This window comes from Taudactylus pleione, unplaced genomic scaffold (assembly GCF_031769625.1).
Source record: "Taudactylus pleione unplaced genomic scaffold, aTauple2 ptg000089l, whole genome shotgun sequence".
Classification (NCBI taxonomy): domain Eukaryota; kingdom Metazoa; phylum Chordata; class Amphibia; order Anura; family Myobatrachidae; genus Taudactylus; species Taudactylus pleione.
The window spans coordinates 728,352-749,447 of NW_028284491.1; the positions used below are offsets into that span (position 1 = coordinate 728,352).

Here is a 21,096-nt window from a genome sequence, read left to right on the forward strand (position 1 = left end):
CAGTCATGCACATGCATATACTGACTGTCGCCCACGCGCATGACAGAGTAGCCCGTCGCTGGCAGCTGCTGAGCAGAAGATCCTCGCCGACTAGGAGGACATCGCTGGTGAGGTAAGTAATGATAAATACCAGTGGCATATTCATATGTATCACTGTGATACTAAACAATATGCTGTTGGTATTTAGGTGCATTGTTAAATGGAGCCCACTGTTATTACCTGACAACAATGGCTGTTTAATACATTTACTGACATGTTGTCAATCAATGCGACGATTGGCAGAGACTGTTGTTTTCTCTGACAGATCCTGCGAGCAAAGTGTTAAAATAAATACAGTCATGAAATTCCAACCTACTGTTGAAAAGACTGTTAAATCCTATCTATCACAAGTACATCCATGTTTTGTAGATGTGCATTTCTTATGTAAGGCTCGTGAACTGCAAACTATTAGACAGACAGTAGAGGGTATACCCTGTATAAGAGGAAATAATGGCGCGCTGTGCGAGGCACGCTGTGTGAATACGCTACTGCACAGTATCTGCGTGTTTGGACGATAATATGCTAATGCCACAGGAGGCGTCTTGTTTCAGTAGACGCCTCCTGCCGGCTTCTGCGATCCGTAGCTCCGTCCGAGGATAAAAAAAATAAAATGTCCCATTTCTACTTCAGGGTCCATAGGGTATCCACAGGATACCTTGGGGTATAGGTGTGACGTCAGTCATCGGGCACCATAGAGTTAAGCTTTCAGTCTCCCAGGATGCACTAGGGTCCCCCTCCTATACCCCGCCCCCGAGCCAAGGCACCCCAGTTTAGTTTGGAGCCCGGCCGGAGTCGGGTGCACCTGTTGGAGTGGGGGCTAAGAAGAGCCCCTGAAGTTTTCCTGCATGCAGCTGTGGCTGCACATCTGGATGTACAGCATGGACAGTCAGTCCTGACGTCCATGCTGTCTTCCCTACACCCCCGCCGGTACCAGAACGCCGGTCCCGAGACGGGGATGCTGGTGAGCATCTGGGGTCACAGCTAGCGGTGACCCCAGATGTTCCGGACCATGGCCGGAATCAAGGGGGACAGCAAGGTAAGCAGCGGGGTCCCGCGGTGGGTCCCCGCTGTTACATGGTCCAGAGTCCCCAGGCAGGGGGCTCCCTGGGGACTGGCTGCAGTGTGGAGCCAGGTATGTAACCTGCGCTTCCACTACCCCCCTGGGACAGTGGACCGCAGCAAAGCGGTAGCGCTGCGGCGTCCCGGGGGTTAAATGCATGCCAGGGGAGCGCGCCTTCCCTGTCTCACAGCTGGCGCCTCCCCCGCTGCACACAGCCCTCTCTGCACACTGCCGACTGGCCCTGTGGCAGCGCTCCTCCCCCAGGCCAGCCTCCTCTCTGCTCCTCGGCGGCCATCTTCCTGAACGCATGGTGAACGCTGCTGGAAGCCTGGACGGAGGCATCGTGGTCTGGGTCCCCCCGCATACCTCTCCTCCGCTGTGGTCAGGTCTGTGTATGCAGCGCTGTGTCCTACCAGACTCTGTGTCTGTGTAGTTGAGTAATCAGCGCTGGTTAGTGCAGGAATTGATTTTCTTTGCATTGTATGTGACTGTGCTAGCACTGCTGCCTGTATCTTCTATTCTGACTGTCAGCTTTATTACTGTCCCTGTTCTTTCTGCTAAGCCCTTGCGGTGCGGTGCTGCAGGGTGGTCTCTCGCCTCTTTAAAATATAATTGCAGAGAGGGGTCACATACTTGGTACCATCATGTCTGAAAGTGATTTTCCTCTCCGGCTACAGTGTACCACGTGTAAAGTACCTTTAGCGGAGGGGGAGGGTAGCGTGGAGGGCCTCTGCCGACAGTGTTTGTCAATGGCGCGGCCTATTACGGTTACAGCACCGGTACAGGAGCCGCCCTGGGCTTGTTTCGCTCAGGCGCTTACAACCTTAGTGGGCCAGTTAGCTCCGCAGCCCGCGTTTATGCAGATGGGTTTGTCCCAGCAGTCAGTGGTGTCACCCAGGCAGGGTTTCCCAAGACAATTGGTGGTACCCCGCAGTCTCCCTATTTCCCCTCTCCCGGTTTCTCAGGAGCCGGTGTGGGTTGCAGGGGGAGGCTGTGATGCGGCCACATAAGCGGCCGGTGGCGTCTCTGTCGGCTCCTTATGAGGATGACGAAGGGACGTCTGATGATGGGGAAATTCTGGATCCTTACGATCAGGAACCTCTCCATACTAAGGACGCTGACGCTAGGTCCAAGGTGTATATTCCTGGACTTATTCGGGCAGTCCGCACAGCCTTGGTGATTGAGGACGAAGTTCCCCCAGCTGCTAAATCCAAGTATGCCTTTTTTAAGGATGTGAAGGGTGACGCCACAGTCTTTCCTCTTTCGGGTCAGTTAGTGGACCATTTAGAGGAGGCGTGGAAACAGCCTGGCAAGCGATACCAGCCGCAGAGGCGCCTGGCGGTGGCTTATCCGTTCGCGGATAATTATTTTGCTAAATGGGAATCCCCTCCACAGGTGGATTCTCATGTGACACGTCTTGTCCGTAGTGCCACATTGCCGATGCTATCCATGTCCTCCCTTAAGGATGCTACGGACCGCAAGGTGGAGATCTGCCTGAAGTCCGCTTATTCCCTTGCGGGGGGGGCAGCGCGGCCGGCTATGGCCATTTGCTGGGTTGCCAGAGTGATGGAACGCTGGGCAGATTCATTGGAGGCGTCCTTTGATTCCGACTGTCCGGCCGAACAGACGGAGTTGATTGGTAATCTCCGTGATTCGGCCACTTATATCAACGAGGCGGCCTTAGACATTAGTACTCTGGTGTCTTGAATTTCTTCAGCAGCGGTGGCTGCTCGTCGCACCTTATGGTTGCGATCCTGGAAGGCGGACGCTGATTCCAAAAAGGGTTTGGAGGGTTGCCCTTTAACGGAGAAGTTCTCTTCGGTCCAGATCTGGACAAGATTGTGGTCACGCTGGCGGCAGCCAAATCGGCATGTCTCCCGTCGGCCGCTGTTCCTTCTGGTTCAGGACCATCGTCCTTTCGGTCTTATAGGACCCAGGGCAGGCCCAAACCACAGTCTTTTCCCCGACAGGCTGGTCCCAAGAAATCGGCCAAGCCCCGGAAGCAGGCATGGAGTACCAGACGTCCGGCCCCTAAGCCTGATGACAAGCCTGCGGCCTGACGGTCCGGGCCTCCCTTTGGGGGATCCCAAAGTGGGAGGCCGCCTGCTGCAGTTCGCCCGGTGTTGGTCGGTCACCACGACAGACACTTGGGTTCTCGAGGTGGTCTCCCACGGGTACGCCCTCTCTTTCCGGCACAGACCCCCGGCTCGATTCTTCACCACGGGTCTACCATCAGACCGGAACAAGGCCACGGAGCTGCGGAAGGTCTTGCACACTATGCTCCAGGCTGGAGTTATAGTGCCTGTTTCATTCTCCCAGTGGGGCCAGGGTTTCTATTCCAATCTTTTTTTGGTGCAGAAACCCAATGGGTCGTATCGTCTGATTCTCAACCTCAAAGCTCTCAACAAGTCTCTGCGGGTGCCGAAGTTTCGGATGGAGACCCTACGGTCCATCATTCTGGCGCTGGAACCTGGGGACTACATGGTGTCATTGGACATACAGGACGCTTACCTGCATGTCCCTATTCTTTTGCGCCATCAACAGTTCCTCAGGTTTGCAAACCGCAGCGACCACTTTCAGTTTTGGGCGTTACCTTCTGGCCTGGCGACAGCACCGCGTGTGTTCACCAAGGTGATGGCGGTCATGGCGGCTTCTCTGCGGCTGCAGGGAGTCCGCATGTTGCCGTACTTGGACGACCTGTTATTAGTGGCAGGATCTCCGGAACTCCTTCTACGCTGCTTGGACCTGACCATTGCGCTACTGCAACGGCACGGCTGGTTAATAAACTGGCAGAAGTCCACTCTAATCCCGTCTCGGCGGATTCTGCACCTCGGAGCCTTATTGGACTCGGGACAGCAAAGGATCTTTGTGACGGGGGAAAAGATCTCTGCTTTACAGTCAAGGGTGCGCAGTTGTCTGCACAGCCGCCGGGTGTCTCTACACTCGGCGATGAGGTTACTGGGCTCCATGGTGTCGCTGTTCGACATGGTGGAATATGCCCAGTTTCACTCCAGACCTCTGCAGCACCTGATCCTGTCCAAGTGGAAAGGGGCTGCCTCAGTCTCTAAAGTCCCAGACGATAGTGCTCACCACGGAGGTTCGCCTATCCCTTGCCTGGTGGTTGCAGACGACCCATCTCAGCAAGGGACGTTCGTTCTGGGTACCAAATTGGGTCCTGTTGACAACGGACGCCAGTCTTCGGGGCTGGGGAGCAGTTTCGGGTCCACACTTGTTCCAGGGCAGGTGGACGCCGACAGAAGCGGAGCTTCCAATAAATATCTTGGAACTCCATGCGGTCTTCAATGCTCTCCAGCAGGCACATCGGGTTCTCCAGGGTCGCCCGGTGCAGGTCCAGTCGGACAACGCTACCACCGTGGCCTACATAAACAGGCAAGGAGGAACCCGATGTCGAGCGGCTCTCGTAGAGGTGTCTCAGATCCTGGTATGGGCGGAGCGCAATCTTCCGGCCATATCAGCGGTCTTCATCCCGGGAGTGCTAAATTGGGAGGCAGACTTTCTAAGTCGCCAGGACGTTCATCCGGGGGAATGGTCCCTGCACCCGGACGTATTTCAACTGCTGGTGGACAGGTGGGGTCTTCCAGAGATCGACCTCATGGCGTCCCGGCACAACAACAAGTTGCCGGTGTACGGGTCTCACACAAGAGACGAAGTGGCATCTCTGGTGGATGCTCTGTCCGGTGGACGTTCCGGTTCGCATACCTGTTTCCTCCTGTTTCCCTTCTTCCACGGGTAATCCGTAAATTCAAACAGGAAGGAGGGACGCTCCTGTTGATAGCTCCCGCGTGGCCCAGACGGCACTGGTTCTCAGACCTTCAGGGTCTGTCCGTGGACAGTCCTCTGCGGTTGCCGCTATGACCGGACCTTCTGTCGCAGGGTTCTTGTCTTCACCCGGACCTGATTCGGCTGTCTCTTATCGGCGTGGCTGTTGAGACAGCCATGTTGAGGTCCAGGGGGTTTACCAGCTCTGTTGTGCGTACCATGTTACGAGTCGGAAACCGTCTTCCACGAGAATATACCATCGCGTGTGGCATACGTTCTTCCAGTGGTGTCAACCGAGAGGTTATGCACCGCGGGAGTTTCGTCTGTCTAGGATACTCACCTTCCTACAAGCGGGACTAGATCATGGGCTTCTCCTTGCTTCTTTGAAGGTACAGGTTTCGGCCCTGTCTGTCTGGTTTCACCGTAGGATTGCTACAATCCCGGATGTGCACACCTTTATGCAAGGTGTTCTCCGCATTCAGCCTCCCTTTGTTCCACCTGTGGCGCCTTGGGATTTGGCTGTGGTCCTGAGGGACCGCCGTTTGAACCACTGGGCTCAGTGGATCTTAAATGGCTAACAGCTAAGACTGTTTTCCTTCTGGCCATAGCTTCGGCCAGACGTGTTTCTGATTTAGGGGCTCTTTCTTGTAGACCCCCTTTCTTGATTTTTCATGGGAACAGGGCAGTGCTCCGCACTCGGCCTGAATTTCTTCCCAAAATTGTTTCCCAGTTTCATGTTAACGAGGATATCGTTGTTCCAGCCTTTAACTCACCTGGTCTTTCAGTGGGTGAGGCCACTTTGGATGTTGTGCGGGCCTTAAGTACTTATGTTGACCGCACTTCTTCGTTTAGGAAGTCGGATGCCTTGTTTGTCCTCTATGGCTTCCGTAAAAAGGGTTGGCCTGCTTCAAAGCAAACTTTGGCAGCCTGGATCCGTATGACTATTTCTGAAGCTTATCTTCATGAAGGTCTGCCGGTTCCTCCTTCTTTGAAGGCTCATTCCACTAGGTCTGTGGGTCCTTCGTGGGCAGCTCGACGTGGTGCCTCTGCAGTCCAGATCTGCAAGGCTGCTACGTGGTCCTCTGTCCATACCTTCGTGAGGTATTACAGGTTTGACACCTTCGCCTCTCAGGATGCTTCCTTCGGGCGGCGGATTCTCCTTTCAGCACAGGAGCGTCCCCACCCTTAAAGGATACTGCTTTGGGACATCCCCCCTATGGACCCTGAAGTAGAAAATATGAGATATGGTAAGAACTTACCCTTGTTATCTCTATTTCTACGAAGTCCATAGGGTTCCACAGGACTCCCGCCCTGTCGCAACTGTGCTGCAGATGGGCTTTGGTCTGGTCACCGGTTTTCCCCTCTCCCTCTGGTGAGAGTGTGATTCTTGTGTGTATCCAGATCTTCTTTCTCTCTCTTCCTTCTCCTCCTCCGGCCTATGGCTTGATAACTAACTGAGGTGCCTTGGCTCGGGGGCGGGGTATAGGAGGGGGACCCTAGTGCATCCTGGGAGGCTGAAATCTTAACTCTATGGTGCCCGATGACTGACGTCACACCTATACCCCAAGGTATCCTGTGGAACCCTATGGACTTCGTAGAAATAGAGATAACAAAGGTAAGTTCTTACCATATCTCATATTATTAAACATAACTCATCCTATACTGACTCACATGGTGATTATCAAGCTTACATAGGAGGCTAGTATATGAAATCAGACGGAGGCAGATTTGGATGTAGTTGGCATCCTGACGGTCAGAATGCAGGCGTCGGGTAAGGGTTAGGCTGCGGGGGTGGAGGGTTAGGGTTAGGCTGTGGGATCGGAGGGTTAGGTTTAGTGGTAGGATTAGAGTCTGTATTTTAAACCAATCGGGGGTTTCCTGTGTCGGGTGCCGGTATTGTGTGGCCCGGCAGATTACCTCACCACAAAGGGTCAAGCTGAGACGGGGGTTCTAATTTGATTAACATTCCTTTGATTCTGTGTTAACCCTTTCTGGGTAAACGTCCCCTTATATATTTTGGGAGACGCAGTATAGAAGATCATAAATATACTGTGTTAGTATATCGCTAGTATATCTACTAGTACAGTATACTCATATTCACCAAATTACTATGGGTCATAGCCAGTAAAAGCACCCAAATGGTTATTCCTAACTCAAACTTCTGAGACCAAAAATTATGTGTAATAGATACATAGGGGGTTATGTAACAGGGCCAATTTCACAGAGCTGTCTGTTTTTCTGTGAGGTTGCGGCTAAAATGAAAGAAGAAATCAGTAATAAGCCTAAACCAGTATTATAAATGATTGCTTCTTAAAATTAGCCCCAATCCTGCAGGAAAAACGGGCAACTTTGTGATATCTGCTCCTATTACATAACTCCCATAATCTCAACCATACATTGTAAGGTTATATTATTTCAGCACTCTCCTCAAGTGAGAAAAACTGTTGAACGATCTTGAGCAATTATAAGATTATATTATTTCAACACCTTAATTATGTGGGAAAGATTATTGCTCAATTCTTGTGGATACTACAGTATAGATGGCTTGTACCCGAGAAAAAGTGACTATAAAAGAGATGTATATAGCTACTATAGAATGATTCTGTGGTCAGTGCGTTTGAACGCCGTTGCATGGGCGTGCATAAATTAACCATTGCGATGGCATACGCAGCCTGAGCTCCCATTGCGTGGAATGAAGTTAGCAATTTCTAGGTAAGGTCAGGGCTGCTGTAATTCTGCGTGAGGGAGCGATGTTTTTGCTATTTAGCTAAGTAGTACGAATGTGCGTAAGGGGATGTGGGTGTCCTTATGTTAGACTGCGAAAGTATTGCGATTACAATCATTAGCATATTTTCGCAGTGGATCTGTGTGTGATTACGGAGCAGCGATCGTAATAGCGATCCTTACTGAATCAGGTCCCCAGTCTGTTATATCCAGTTCCTATATCTGGTAAACTAGTCTCCTATACCATCTTGCACACCAAACTGGTTTTTACCACTGAGACTTCTTCTTACAGCCACTATTGGTTCCAGCCGATACATCCAACCATCTGTTTCATCCGATGCTTCCAACATTGGACTTAAGTTCTTCAATTTATCAACTTCGGTCCCAACCGATCGAGTTCATCAACATCGGACTCACATTAATTAAGCTCATCAATTCTTCAACATCGAATGGAGCACTTTGTCATAAGGCAAAAGTGATAACTAAGTGGCTCGGGGAACAAAATATTGAAATTTTGAGTCCATGGCCAGGAATCTCTCCTTACCTTAATCCCATTGAGAACTTGTGGTCAATCCTGAAGAGGCGGGTGGACAAACAAAAACCCACAAATTCTGTTGTTTTTTTTGTTGCGGCCCGGAGGCCGCAACAAAAAAAAAAACTCCCTGCGTCCGGCTCTGAATCAGGCCCTTTGTGAAAACCAATACTGTGTCATTCTCAAAATGGCTGTATGTACTGTGTGAAAGTGTCTGGCTACCGACAGTGTTTTTTATTTTATGGAGGTCTAATCAAGAAACATTACAATAGATGGTAAATATGCATTACAATTAGTCTGTGAATACAGTTCGGATGTAACATAAGAATAAACAAAGGATAAGATAAGATAATACCACCAATACAAGGGAACAGATTTACATTGTAACATGTTGTGAAAGGAAGGGACAATTGCACAATGCATTTCTGTCATCTTTCAAAGCATTTGGGCCCTCATTCAGAGGCGGTCAGAGGATGCAAGCGGTTGCTCAGAAACTGGGCGGCCGCTTGCATCCTGACCGGCCGCCTCTGTTTCGGTCGTTAGGCTGTGGGTTTACACCCACAGCTCTAACGACCGCTAGGGTGATGGTCGCAATGTTCATAGACCATTGCGACCATCGGGGCTTACGACGAGACCCTAGGGTAGGGTCTCACTTGTCGTAAGCCCCGGAGAGCTTCTGGCTCTGTCAGAGCCGGAAGTTCTCCACTGACATCACTAGTGATGTCAGTGTGGCCTCCCCCAAACGGCAGGCGTTCCCATGGGAACGCCTCCGTTTGGGCTGCCACCCCCCTCGGCCAGCCTTCCAAACGGGGCGAGCTGTCAATCAACATCGACAGCTCACCCCCTTTGGAGAGAGACCCGCTACGACCGGCGCTGTCGGTCGTAGCGGGTCTCAAGCATGCGCACAAAGGAGCCGGCTCCCTCATGCGCACTGGACAAACATCGAGGCGGCCGTGCGGTCGTAGACCGTACGGCCGCCTCTGAATGAAGCCCTTGGTGCCATCAGATATACAGGCACGTAATTCCATCTTGTTACATCAGAATTATTCATTGGAATTTTCGTTAGCAGTAATACATAAAAATACAATAAACGGCTTTTATATATTCTACTGTGATATATATATATATATATATATATATAAAAACAAGAATAGTTGGCACTCCAGTGCAGTAGAAAGGTACTTGCGTCCGGTTCCCTCCAATTATCTCTCCCTGGCAGGTGAGACTATGTAAGTGTCGAGATGGCGGCACTCGCGACGACTGATAAACCAAACAATAGCCCGTTGTTGTATCAACGTTTCAGAGACTTTATTGACCCTTTCGTCAGGATATCCTGACGAAAGGGTCAATAAAGTCCCTGAAACGTTGATACAACAACCGGCTATTGTTTGGTTTATCAGTCGTCGCGAGTGCCGCCATCTCCACATATTATAAAATAGTGATTATCAATCTAGATATCAATCTAGCCATGTTGACCACGCAGACATCAGGAGTAGGTTATCAAGCAGAGGCGGAGGGATGTCACACTAAGGCATGTGCAACAACAAAAAATATCTAAATCCAAACCAAGATATATTTGGCATGAAATTTTCTACACAGGATCCAATATGTAATATATATGCAGATTGCTGCATGGTTATAAAGAAGGACGTTGTGGAAATTAATTGCCCCCTCATCCCTAGTGCGATGAAGAATTTTCAAGCTTAATTTAGTAATTATATTGATCCAAATACTGATGTTTCATTTTTAATATTCCCCACATGCTCCAAAATTCTCTGCTTGAACCAGCGTGTGGTCATTCCTACAGACCTGAGATTGCAGCTGCAGTCTAAATTACTCCCATCGTTTTGCCAGGCTCACACTGAGCCACCGGGTATTTGGTGAAATCCACAGTGGGTCCCACTGATTTGTAGCCAAGCCCTCTATCGCGGGAGGGTGTGGCCTATGGAGCCGTACGTATAGCAGACTGTGCATTTGCTTGCCGGGCAGTCATTAAGGCTGTGATTGACCCGGCCAGCAGCTACACGCAGAGGACAGGGGCACACTACAGTGTCAAATTCAGCACTGCAGTGCATTACTGGGTAATAATTCCTAGGAGTCTCTGCAGAGGGGTCAGAGGAGCATGTGCTGAGCTCTGATTGGAGGAGCTCATCACATGCTTCTTTGACCCATGAAGATCAGCAGCAGCGCAGCCTCATGGGAGTGACACATTGTGAGGCTGTGACTACTGCTGAGACTGCTGCCCTGCCGGCTACCTAAGAATGCTGTTGCTTCTAGTGAGTACACTTTGTGCGCACTACAGTGTGGCATGTGTGGGTACTACAGTGTGGCATACTTGCCGACTTTTAGGTCCCTCCTTCTGGGAGAAGGGGGTGTGATGTGGCAATGATGCATCATTGGGGGTGGAGCATGGGGCATGACAGCGCAATCACATAATTGTGGCCCCGCCCCTTCTTCACAGTGCTGATATTAACGGCATTGTGAAGCAGGGGGCGGGGCCACAATGACACGATTTAGTGCAAGTCGCATCACTGGCCCCACTGCTGCCAATCTGATGGCACTCCTATGCAGAGCCATTCGCTCTTTAAACATCCTCTCCGTTTTGCATATCTGGTGGTGCAGGTCAAAAAATGTCTGATAGAATAAGATCTACCTGCCAAGGGGTGATGGAAACATGTACCGCTAATCATATATCTGCATGTAATACAATTAGCACACTTATAGCAGCCCTGCTTTTTAATGCCCAAGAAATTACCTGTAAAGACATTTTTTGACCTGCACCACCAGATATGTCATTTACATTATTACATGCCCCTGTAGTAAGAACTATGTTTGCAAAACGGATAGGATGTTTAAAGAGTGAATGGCTCTGCATAGGAGTGCCATCAGATTGGCACTGGAAAGGGGACACAGCGACCCAACCAGTGGTCAAACATTTTTTGGAAGCCAGACGTAGTTTGGCTTCTATTAGATATAGAATTATAGATAATGTGCCCCGTATGCTCAGAGGGGGTGTTCGTCACTTCAATTATTAAAATTAGAGTCTAAGTGGATTTGGACAAACTTTCTCCTTAGGGCATGAACGAACAGTTGGGATTACAGTGTTTCTTATAATAAAATGGGGTTATTATCTGGTTATACTCTAATTGTTTGTATAGCTACAAGTTTGAAAATAACATTTGTGCCTATATATATATATATATATATATATATTATGAGAGAGATTTTTATAGTATTCTATTCTTAGTATATAAAAGGGTCATAAATTGTGACAAGATTTTCTCCCATTATAATCGGCCACACCCCCTCCAGTTACTGGCCACACCCCTTTTGCGTTCCTTTGTGTGTCCTTCATGCTCCATTCTGCCACTGGATGTTGCAGGTGATAAAATGGCGTATCGCTATATGTTTGCCATATTTATCAGTTGTTTTCCTCTTCCTTTGCAGTATATGAGCCTTTCACGCTTTCAATTTTGTAAGTGGCTTTAGACTAAAGAGATTACTTTGCTCTTCACCAACTCATTGCCACCGTATTGTCCAGATTGTCATGTAGATCTTTATCAAGAGAATGTGGCAATGTTTTTGGACTATTTTTTCCAGATCTCTCCATTCTCTACAAAAGTTACCAACCAAGGGGATTTTGTTTTTCTATTTTTTTGTATTTCTCTTACCTTTTGGTCTGTGCTATAGTATGGTATGCTTTCTTTATGGATTTCTTGCTATATCCCCTATCCTGAATCACATCTTTATTTGAAAGTTTCTTCATCAGAGCCAGTGGCAAATGCAGGATTTCCAGAGGGGGGTTTCCAAATGCTTAATTTTACAGCGAGTGTGGCCAGTCAATGAAGAGGGCAGAATTAGTACTGAACCAGCCTTAATAAGCGTCATACAAAGTGTATTGTGTGTATTAATTCCAGCATATTCAGGTCCAGTGATCACAGTAAGCCATAAAATGCAGCAGTAGGGCCATCCTGCCTGAGCTGAACGTATTTATTTTAGATGTAAGCACCATTCCAGACTATTGGAGCAAGTCCAGGAGCCTGGAGGAGCAGCAGAAGAACCTAGCACTGCCCTGGACATACTGTATATGTGCATATTGGGCTCTATAGCAGTGCATCTCTAACAGTGCATGTTTTCCAGATCTTCTAGTTGGTGCACAGGTTATTTATTACTGGCTGATACATGTTAAAAGATCCACAGATGGTGCTAATTATTTAATTTGTGATACTGAGAAGAACATGCAGCACTAGCAACAATCTATTATATTACTATTTCTATTGTGGTCATGGTGTGGGCTGGGGAGGGGGGTTTCCAGGCAGACGGAACCCCCCCTGCGTTTGCCTATGAGAGCAGTCTCTTCTTACCCTGAGAAATTCCACTTTAGGGATATTCTTAAGAGTCGAGAGAAAAGTGTGCACTCTCATGATGACTGTTAGTTGCTATTTCTTTACGGTACAAGTCAGTTCTAATAGTGCCATCTATATTGCTGATAAGGCATAGGTCTAAAAAAGTGACCATCTCCTTACTGAATTCATATGTTAATCTGAGATTGTTAGTATTTTAGTATGTCAATGAACCCCAAAAGATGATCTCTCCATTCCATATCAATACAATGTCGTTGATATATCGTAACCAGGTAACGACCTGGTTGGTATATTTTAACTTTGGACATGGTGTCGTAAATAAGCGTAACAAATTAAAAATGAGACTGATGAACACAACACTAGGCGCTAGTTTTGTGTTAGTCTCATTTTTAATTGTTGCACTTAAATACTTTTGGGTGTGGTGACACCCAGTTGACTGAAAGATACTTATTAAGGCTGCTCTGCGCATATTTTGAGGATTAATCCAATTTTGTATATGGTGTCGTAAATGTATGTCCAAAAAGTACCTGTCTGCTTGATTGGCCTGCCAGGGGGGTACTTTTTATTTTTATGTATCTTTGGCAACATTTAAAATGTTGGTACCTTTTCTCTACTTGTAGGTAGGCATGTTCTTGTTTAAATATCATCCCCATTTTTAGGGCCTGGTCTATAAGCCTCGTATACACAATGGTAAAATTATCAGTGGAATTTAATATTCTTTTGCAATAGCATGAGGAGTCTTCTAACATCCTTTTTACAACAAAGTTCCGGGTCTGACCCGGGATTTGGAACAAGTTTCCAACCCGAGTCAGACCCGGGACAGAACCCTTTCAAACTGCTGACCAACCCGGGGTATGCCCGGGTCGACAGCGTTCATACTGGACCCGGGTCTACAGTGACCCGGGTCTTCTAGCATTATAGTGGACACTTGGAGATGATGTAATCTCCAAGTGCCACTGAAGCTAGCCAATCAGCTAGCATGCAGCATGACCCGGGTCATCGTGACCCATATCGCGCTGTTGTCACTGCAGGGTGACATGGGAACGACCCGTGCCCAACTCTGCAAGCTAGCCGTATTGGATCCCCGGGTCACTGGATCCGGGTTGATCCGTTTACACTGACAAAAATCTCGGGTTGATGCTCGTTCACGTGCAAAAACCCGGGATTTTCATGTCCGTGTAAAAGGGGTATAATCGTCTAAGGGGTTCCTTTAAGTAAAGGTCAACAGGCCAAATCACTGCAGATTGCTTTATAATGATATCATTCCATTTCTTAATCTCGTTGAGTGCAGCTCTTTTTTTTTTTTTTATTCATGTTGTCCTTCAGGTGACATCTACTTCTGTTTTTCCAATGGAGTTTATCCATATATTTTGATACTAAGTCCATAAATACTTTTAATACTGGACATATGTTTTCAGATGGAAATACCCAGATTTTTTTCTTTCTTTGTAATCTTCTCTGACTATGAAGCATTCTACTAAATTAGCTTCTGCATTCAGTTCCTCCAGTGCAGAGGGCTTCAAGATCATCTTCTGTAATTGAAAAACCAGCTGAGGTTGCTCAGTATGATGTTGTGAAATATAATCTTCTATAGTGGAGTTTTTGTTCCTGACAAATTGTTTAAGGAGTGATAATTTTCTTCCAAAAAGTCTGATATCTTTTTCCTAACCAAAGCTGTTAAAGGCACATATTGGTGAGAATGATAGAACATTTTTAAGCATTTTAGTCTGTTTTGACTTAACAGATCTCTGGGCGATCTAATATCTCCCCCCCACCCCTGCGAACATAAGAGGGAGTTCGCTTCCATCTAATTTAAAGTGTTATAATTAATAGTGCTTCCATATGCCAATAAAGAAAATGGACTACAAAATATGGCTGTTCGTCAAATAATTTATTTGAGGTTCACGGCCATTTTGGACCCTATACCAGCTAATTATGTAGTCATTTCGATACATAGCATCAATTTAGCCCTCACTAAGCTAACTTTACTTGGTATGGAAATTTGTGAATCCCCATTGGCCACCAGTATCATCAATCAATGTTCACACTCTGATTGGCCACTATGGGCCTTCTTTATCAATACATTTTATCATACGCAATGAGTTGTAAAACTTGTTGCATATGATAATGGTGCTCCAGCCAATCAGCTGTTTGAAAAATGACAGTTGGGAGCTGATTGGCTGGCACACCATTTATCATATGCATCGAGTTTTATCACTCGTTGACTATTATAAACCACATTGATAAATGAGCCCCTATTTTAGTATAATCATTGGTTCTAAGGCATGCTAATCGAACATACCACGTCTATTGGTTAACTTACTGGTAAATTGCTGCCTGTCACACACTCCATTGAGTTCCCATGGATCCAAGCTCTAGCGAAACGCGCATCTTGTGCCTCAATCGGTGGTCCCATTTGTGCATAGACTGGAACCCACCGGAACTACAGCCAACAGCTTCACCTCCTTACTGTCCGGTACTTACTTACCAGTACTCCCATCAGCTCCGTTGTCCTACTTTGATTCCTGAGCTACTTTCAGCAACAGGTCTCTCTGATGTACTGTAAATGGTCAGACAGTTGATGCTCACTATACTTTCTACTTTGCAAGCTGGTTTCTATGATCCGCTCACAGGGTGTTCACTGCAACAGCACACACCCTGCAGTAGCAATCACATTACCAGGCAACAAGCCTCTCTACATTTCCTCTGTCATTACAGGCATTGTACTGTAAAATGCTGAGAAGCCATATGCATAATACTGATTGTTTGACAGATGTATCACATATTATTGAACATGGCTTTTTGTATGAAAACAAGCACAAGAGAATAACTGTCACATTTATCAACTGTACTATGTTTAAACAATCAATGAATGCAGAAATGACATTATAGGGATATAAGCTATTACTTATTTTGCATACTCCCTTGAAGTGCATTGAGAAAGTACATTGTTGCAATTTATGTGTTATATTCTATGTGAACTTCCAAGAATACATGTGCATAAGGATCATCAAACAGAATTGCTTCATTTAAGGACACATTGTTCTCAAGTATTGATACAGGCTTGGTGGGGATGTAGTTAGCAAGCCGATGGTCTAAATACCGACCGCCGGCTTCCCGACACTCTAATCCCGGCGCCTGTCATTAACCATACGCCGGAAGACCGACGCCTGGCATACCGAACGAAGGTAAGCCGGGCGCGGACAGCCGCGCGGGGGGGGGGAGGGTGTTAGGTTTTAGGGCTCCCGGGGGAACTTAGGGTTAGGCACCCCCCCGGGAGGGTTAGGTTTAGGCTAGGGGAAGTGAGGGTTAGGGTTAAGCACCCCCGGGGGGAGGTTAGGGTTAGTCACCCCCCCCGGAGACTTAGGTTTAGACTGCGGGGAAGGGGGGGTTAGGTTTAGGCACTTGGGGGTTAGGTTAGGGTTAGGCACCCCTAAGGGAGGGTTAGGGGGTAGAATTAGGTTAGCGATACGTACCTTAGGACGATCAGGATTTTCACCCTTGCCGGGCTGTCGCTGTCGGGATTTGAACATGCGGCCGACAGTAATACCTACTACTACACCCCTTTGGTGATATGCTGTTACAATCTACAGCAGTGATTTTAAATTTTTTTCAACTTGAGGCACACAGCGCAAGATTTTAAAATTGCCAAGGCACACCATCGGGCAATTCGGCGTTCGCGACCGATGAAAAATAACACACTACATTGGCTCCCACATAAAGAAAAACACACTACATTGGCCTCCACAGGAATAAAACACACACATTGGCCCCAGAGAAATAAAACACACATATATTGGCCTCCGCAGGAATAAAACACACATCCATTGGCATCCGCAGGAGTAAAACACCCATACATTGGCCTCTGTAGGAATAAAACACACTATATTGGCCTCCACAGGAATAAAACACACATAATACATTGGCCCCAACAGGAATAAAACACACTACATTGCCCCCCACAGAAAAATATAACATTGGCTGGCCCCCTCATAAGAAAAAATAAAACACATTGCCCCTCATGAAAAATAATTACATTGGCTGGCCACACAGAATAATTATAAACCACATTCCTCCCCACACAAAAAAAGAGGGTGGAGAGGGCGGGATGGCTGGCTGGGCGGACGGACGGAGCGGGCGGGATGACTGGCTGAGCAGGCAGGCGTGATCTGTGATGTCACGCCACCGCGCCTATAGAGGATACGGCCCGGGCACGCCTGAGCTTCCCAGAAGAGCTGAACGGCAGCGCTACCCTGGCCGCACTAATTGCACTAAAGCAATCTGATCGGCGGCAGCAAACTAAACAACCGCTGATCTACAGGGTTGGTGTGTTAATATAACACCACCTTATAATCACATTTTATATACTTGTTTCTTTCTTACCTTCCAATTTAGAACACTTTATCCTTCTATTAGGACTATATCCTGATTTTTAAATGTGTTGCCGTTTATGTTGAATTTGGCATATCTTTTCTTTTGGAATAGATAGATATATTTTAAAGCATATTATTACAAGTATATAGTTGAGTGCCCCATTATATCGTACTTTGCCACTCTTTGGCCCTTTTCCATAGATAGGTATCCTCAGGCCTGGACGGGCAATCTGGCAGTTCTGGCATTTGCTAGAAGGGCTGGTGTAACTGCAGCCTGAACTCGGCCTGTATTATGTGCTGGATCAGCACTGGCACTAATAATGAAGCTGATGAAGCTCTATGTTACGGCCCCCATACATCAGAGATGGATTGCAGCAATCGTGCAATTTGCAGTCGATTGTGTATAAAATTCTTTCCCTTTTTCAATCGATTGTGGCAATTCTGCAACTGCAATCGAATGAAAAAGGGAAAGATTTTTATACACAATCAATTGCAAATTGCACGATTGCTGCAATCCATCTCTGATGTTTGGGGGCCTTTACCTTTTCACTTTTGATTGCCATCTTAGTATGCCAGGGCCGCTTCTACTGCCAGAATGACCCTGATTGTGCTTGGACCTTGTAATGACAGATCTAAGCGTGTAGCCTGCCTATAACATGTGGAATATATGCTTAGCAAATCTGACGAGAAGCTATAACTGCTCTATAGAATAATCTGGTAAGGTCTGTCCCATCTTCTACATGCATGCACAGTGGGAGCCAGGGGCACATTGCCCGTCCAACAACTCCCACTGCCAGAGACTGTTTAAAATAGGAGAGGGCCTCCTCTCTGGCAGCGTAATACACTCTGGCTTTGTGTCGAGTTTACTGCGCATGCGGAGGTCTCCGGGAACATGGTGCCCATTCCAAGTTCCTGGTGACTTCACTTTTACGCTTGTGCAAAACTCTTGGAAAAATGGCTGTTGCGCCATTTTCCCAGTGATTTTTGCTGTTCTGCTGTGCCAGCTTTGCCGGGACTTCGGAGAGAGAGAGGTACAATTATGGGTGCAAGGTGTGTGGTGAGGTCCTTCCTGCTCCCATATTAGATATGCCAATGCCCACTGCAGCTCGATGGGAAAAACCTTAGCAGGAGGACTACTTTGTGCCTGTAAGGGTAAGTATATACAGTGGGGGAGGGACAGAACAGTGGGGGCGGGGGGGACTGAGGGGACTTGGCATATGCTTTACTAGTAATCTAATATTTATATGTAACTAATAACTGATATTGTAGCAATCATATGGTCTGTGATTTGTATCATTGTGGAACTTTGTAACCTGGGGGTCTACAAACCCTCCAACATGACCCCTTCCACCAGGTACAAAATACTCTGCTTCTAGACTTCCCACCTAAGTTATGATTGCAGCCACCTGTGCTGAAACACTTGTCTCATCAATTACCTAGTTCAACACAGGTGACTGCAATGATAAATTAGGTGGGAAGTCCCGGAGCAGAGCAGTTTGTACGTGGTGGAATGGGTTATGTTGAAGGGTAGGGGTCTATTCATGTAGATGTATGTAAACTTTTCACTGTATATGGCATCACTTCTATGCGATATATAGCTATGTGTAGTAAGAATTCATATACACTTATTACTCTTGGATTGAGATCTGAAAACGTGGGCTCCGGCGGTCCCTTCTTCTCCTTGCCGTCCTCTGCGAAGCGTCGGGAAGCAGGTCTTCCTGTGTGAATTTATTTCTGCCCGGCACCCGGTCCTGGCTCCACCACCTTTCCTAGACCAGCAGCCATTGCTGTAGCATGAACTTCTCCACGGAAACCCTCTCTGTGAATAGCAGTAAGCAGGGAAAAGCCCAGTTTACCGCAAAACAGGGCCTTTCTCTGCTACATGAATAGACACCTTGAATTGTCGAACGGTAAAACTTTGTCATGTGAAATTTTATGCTGCCTATAAGACAATGGGCCTGATTCAGACCCACTCGCGAGCGGCTGTCCACTCGCAAGTGGGTCGATGGTCTGCACTGAGCATGCGCACGACGGAGGGAGCTCCGTCGTCCGCATGCGCCAGACGCGACGAGCAAAGGACTTTCCTTCGCTCGTTGTGTCTGATCAAAGGGGGCGTGCTGTCGATGTTGATTGACAGCACACCCCCTTTGGTGGGCGTGCCGGGGGCGTGCCTCCCTGACGGGGGCGTTCCCAAGGGAACGCCTACCGTCAGAAGCCGGCCCACTGACATCACTAGTGATGTCAGTGGGAGTGATTTTGGCTCTGATAGAGCCAAAATCACTCCGGGCCTTGCGATTGAAAACCTCAACCGCAGGCTCTGGCTCGCAGTCGCGATGGTCACGACCATCGCGGCCATCAAACTGCACACTCGTATAGGCTGTGGGTGGTGACCCACAGCTATACGAGCGTCCAGGAGGACGCTCCATAATTATGGAGGGCGGCCCTCATTCAGAGCGTGCGCTCTGCTCAGAGCGTACGGCTCTGAATGAGGGCCAATGTACTGTAGGTCTGATTGTTACATCATTTGAACTGTATTTGCCACAAAACTGCTTTATTAAAAAGAATCACATATTAAAACAAATTAATAAACATAACACACAGTGATAAAAATTGCTAAATAATTTTGTTAAAATAAACCAGAAGAAAACAGAAAACAGAACACTTACATACTGTTATGTAATCTTTGACAGGGGAATATCAGTGATGAGGATACTTTCTCAATAACTGTCTGGTCCCAAAACCTGATGGTTGGCTGACAACTGCGATTGTTGGAGATGTTTGTGTGTGCAGGATCTGCACTGCGCGTGTGCAGGTCTCCTTCTGCCACTAAGGTCTCAGTGCCCCTTAGCCGGGGGCGGGTAATTGGTGGTCCCGAAAACTGAGACATGTCGCCCACCCGTTTTTTGGGAGTGCTGAGGCCAGTGCCTGTGTCTTCTGACACACATTCTCTGGAGCTGAAACAGCCATCCTGAGTAGCTTTAGGCTCACTCAGATGACCAATGCCGTGACCAATGGTGGTAATCCAATGCATCGTCTTAATACTCGGCATTTGGATCTGCGATACCATCAGGGGGCGTCTTTTTTGTCCTCAGACACCTCCTGCGGCATTAGCATATGTTAGCATTGCCGCAGTAGCTATGCTAACAGCGTACAACTCTTAATCAGTCCTTTCCCTATCAGCCACTGCCTTGTGTTCAACCCCAGGGAGTTCAGAATCCTACATAATTAATTTTAACCCTGATGTGCCAGCACACATACTGTAGATTGCACAGGTACTCCCCTTTTGGGGTAGTAAACATTTATATTTCCATATATTATTTTATTACTGATCGTAATCACGGCATTCCCCAACATCCATTTATTCCAGGTTTTGAAAAAGTAAATGGATATGTACAGTACAGAAAGGCATCCATTCACGCCACAGATATTGCTGTACACCCAGCTCTAATGGAAGCCCTTTATGCCTTTATAATATCTAGTTACCGCTATACACCTAAAAAATATTTGTGACGTGAAAAAAATTGGAAGACTCAAATCTCAATCCTGCAATTGTAGGTCTACAAAAATAGACAGCTGTAAGGTAAAGGGAGGAATTCATACTACACTTGTCAACTCTTTTGGAATATACGGGAAACTCCTGAGTGTTTGGATCTCCTCCACCTTTGGCAGCTGAATGTCAGTGTACTTTTATGCAGACAGAATCAGGAAATCCTCAGTTGAAAGGAGGAATTTGTATAATAACAGAAAAGAATATGCTAAACACACACAGACCAAAAGAGAATCCTGCTCATAGGAGATTATAATATCACATCTATCCATAAATCATCACTTGCTTTCTGTCCTGCTATACAGCAAAGATGATGCCTAGAAGGACATGTCTGGAGGATGAGGAGGAGGAAGTAAGATTACTCAGTACTGAAGAAGATGAATATCCAAAGGAACTCAGTCCAACACTTTCACCTCACCGCTTCCTGGGCAAGGTAAGAGTTGTTGCTATTATTATTATTAATATATTTTATAAACAATGGCAAAATAACAGACTAATCGAGCTTAAGTACAATACATAGCAAGTAACCATAGCATACGTTAGGGATGGACTAGGGGCAAGAAAAGGGTTGTGGTCATGTGAAATGGGGGCGTGGCCACACAGAACACCCCCTCTCGGCATGCTGGTCAAGCTGCCTGTCCTTCAGGAAGCCCATGCTGAGAGGGGGCGTTCCAAAG

At 47.2% G+C, this 21,096-nt stretch overlaps 1 protein-coding gene across 1 annotated transcript in view; it reads left to right on the forward strand.

Moving 5' to 3' along the window:
* ATP7B (ATPase copper transporting beta) overlaps positions 1–21,096 on the forward strand; it is a 119,932-nt gene that overhangs the window by 12,570 nt on the left and 86,266 nt on the right. The window contains exon 2 of the mRNA XM_088469233.1: positions 20,725–20,852. Coding sequence (XP_088325359.1) covers positions 20,730–20,852 — 123 coding nt within the window. The 5' untranslated portion in view covers positions 20,725–20,729. The remainder of the gene's footprint in view (positions 1–20,724; positions 20,853–21,096) is intronic.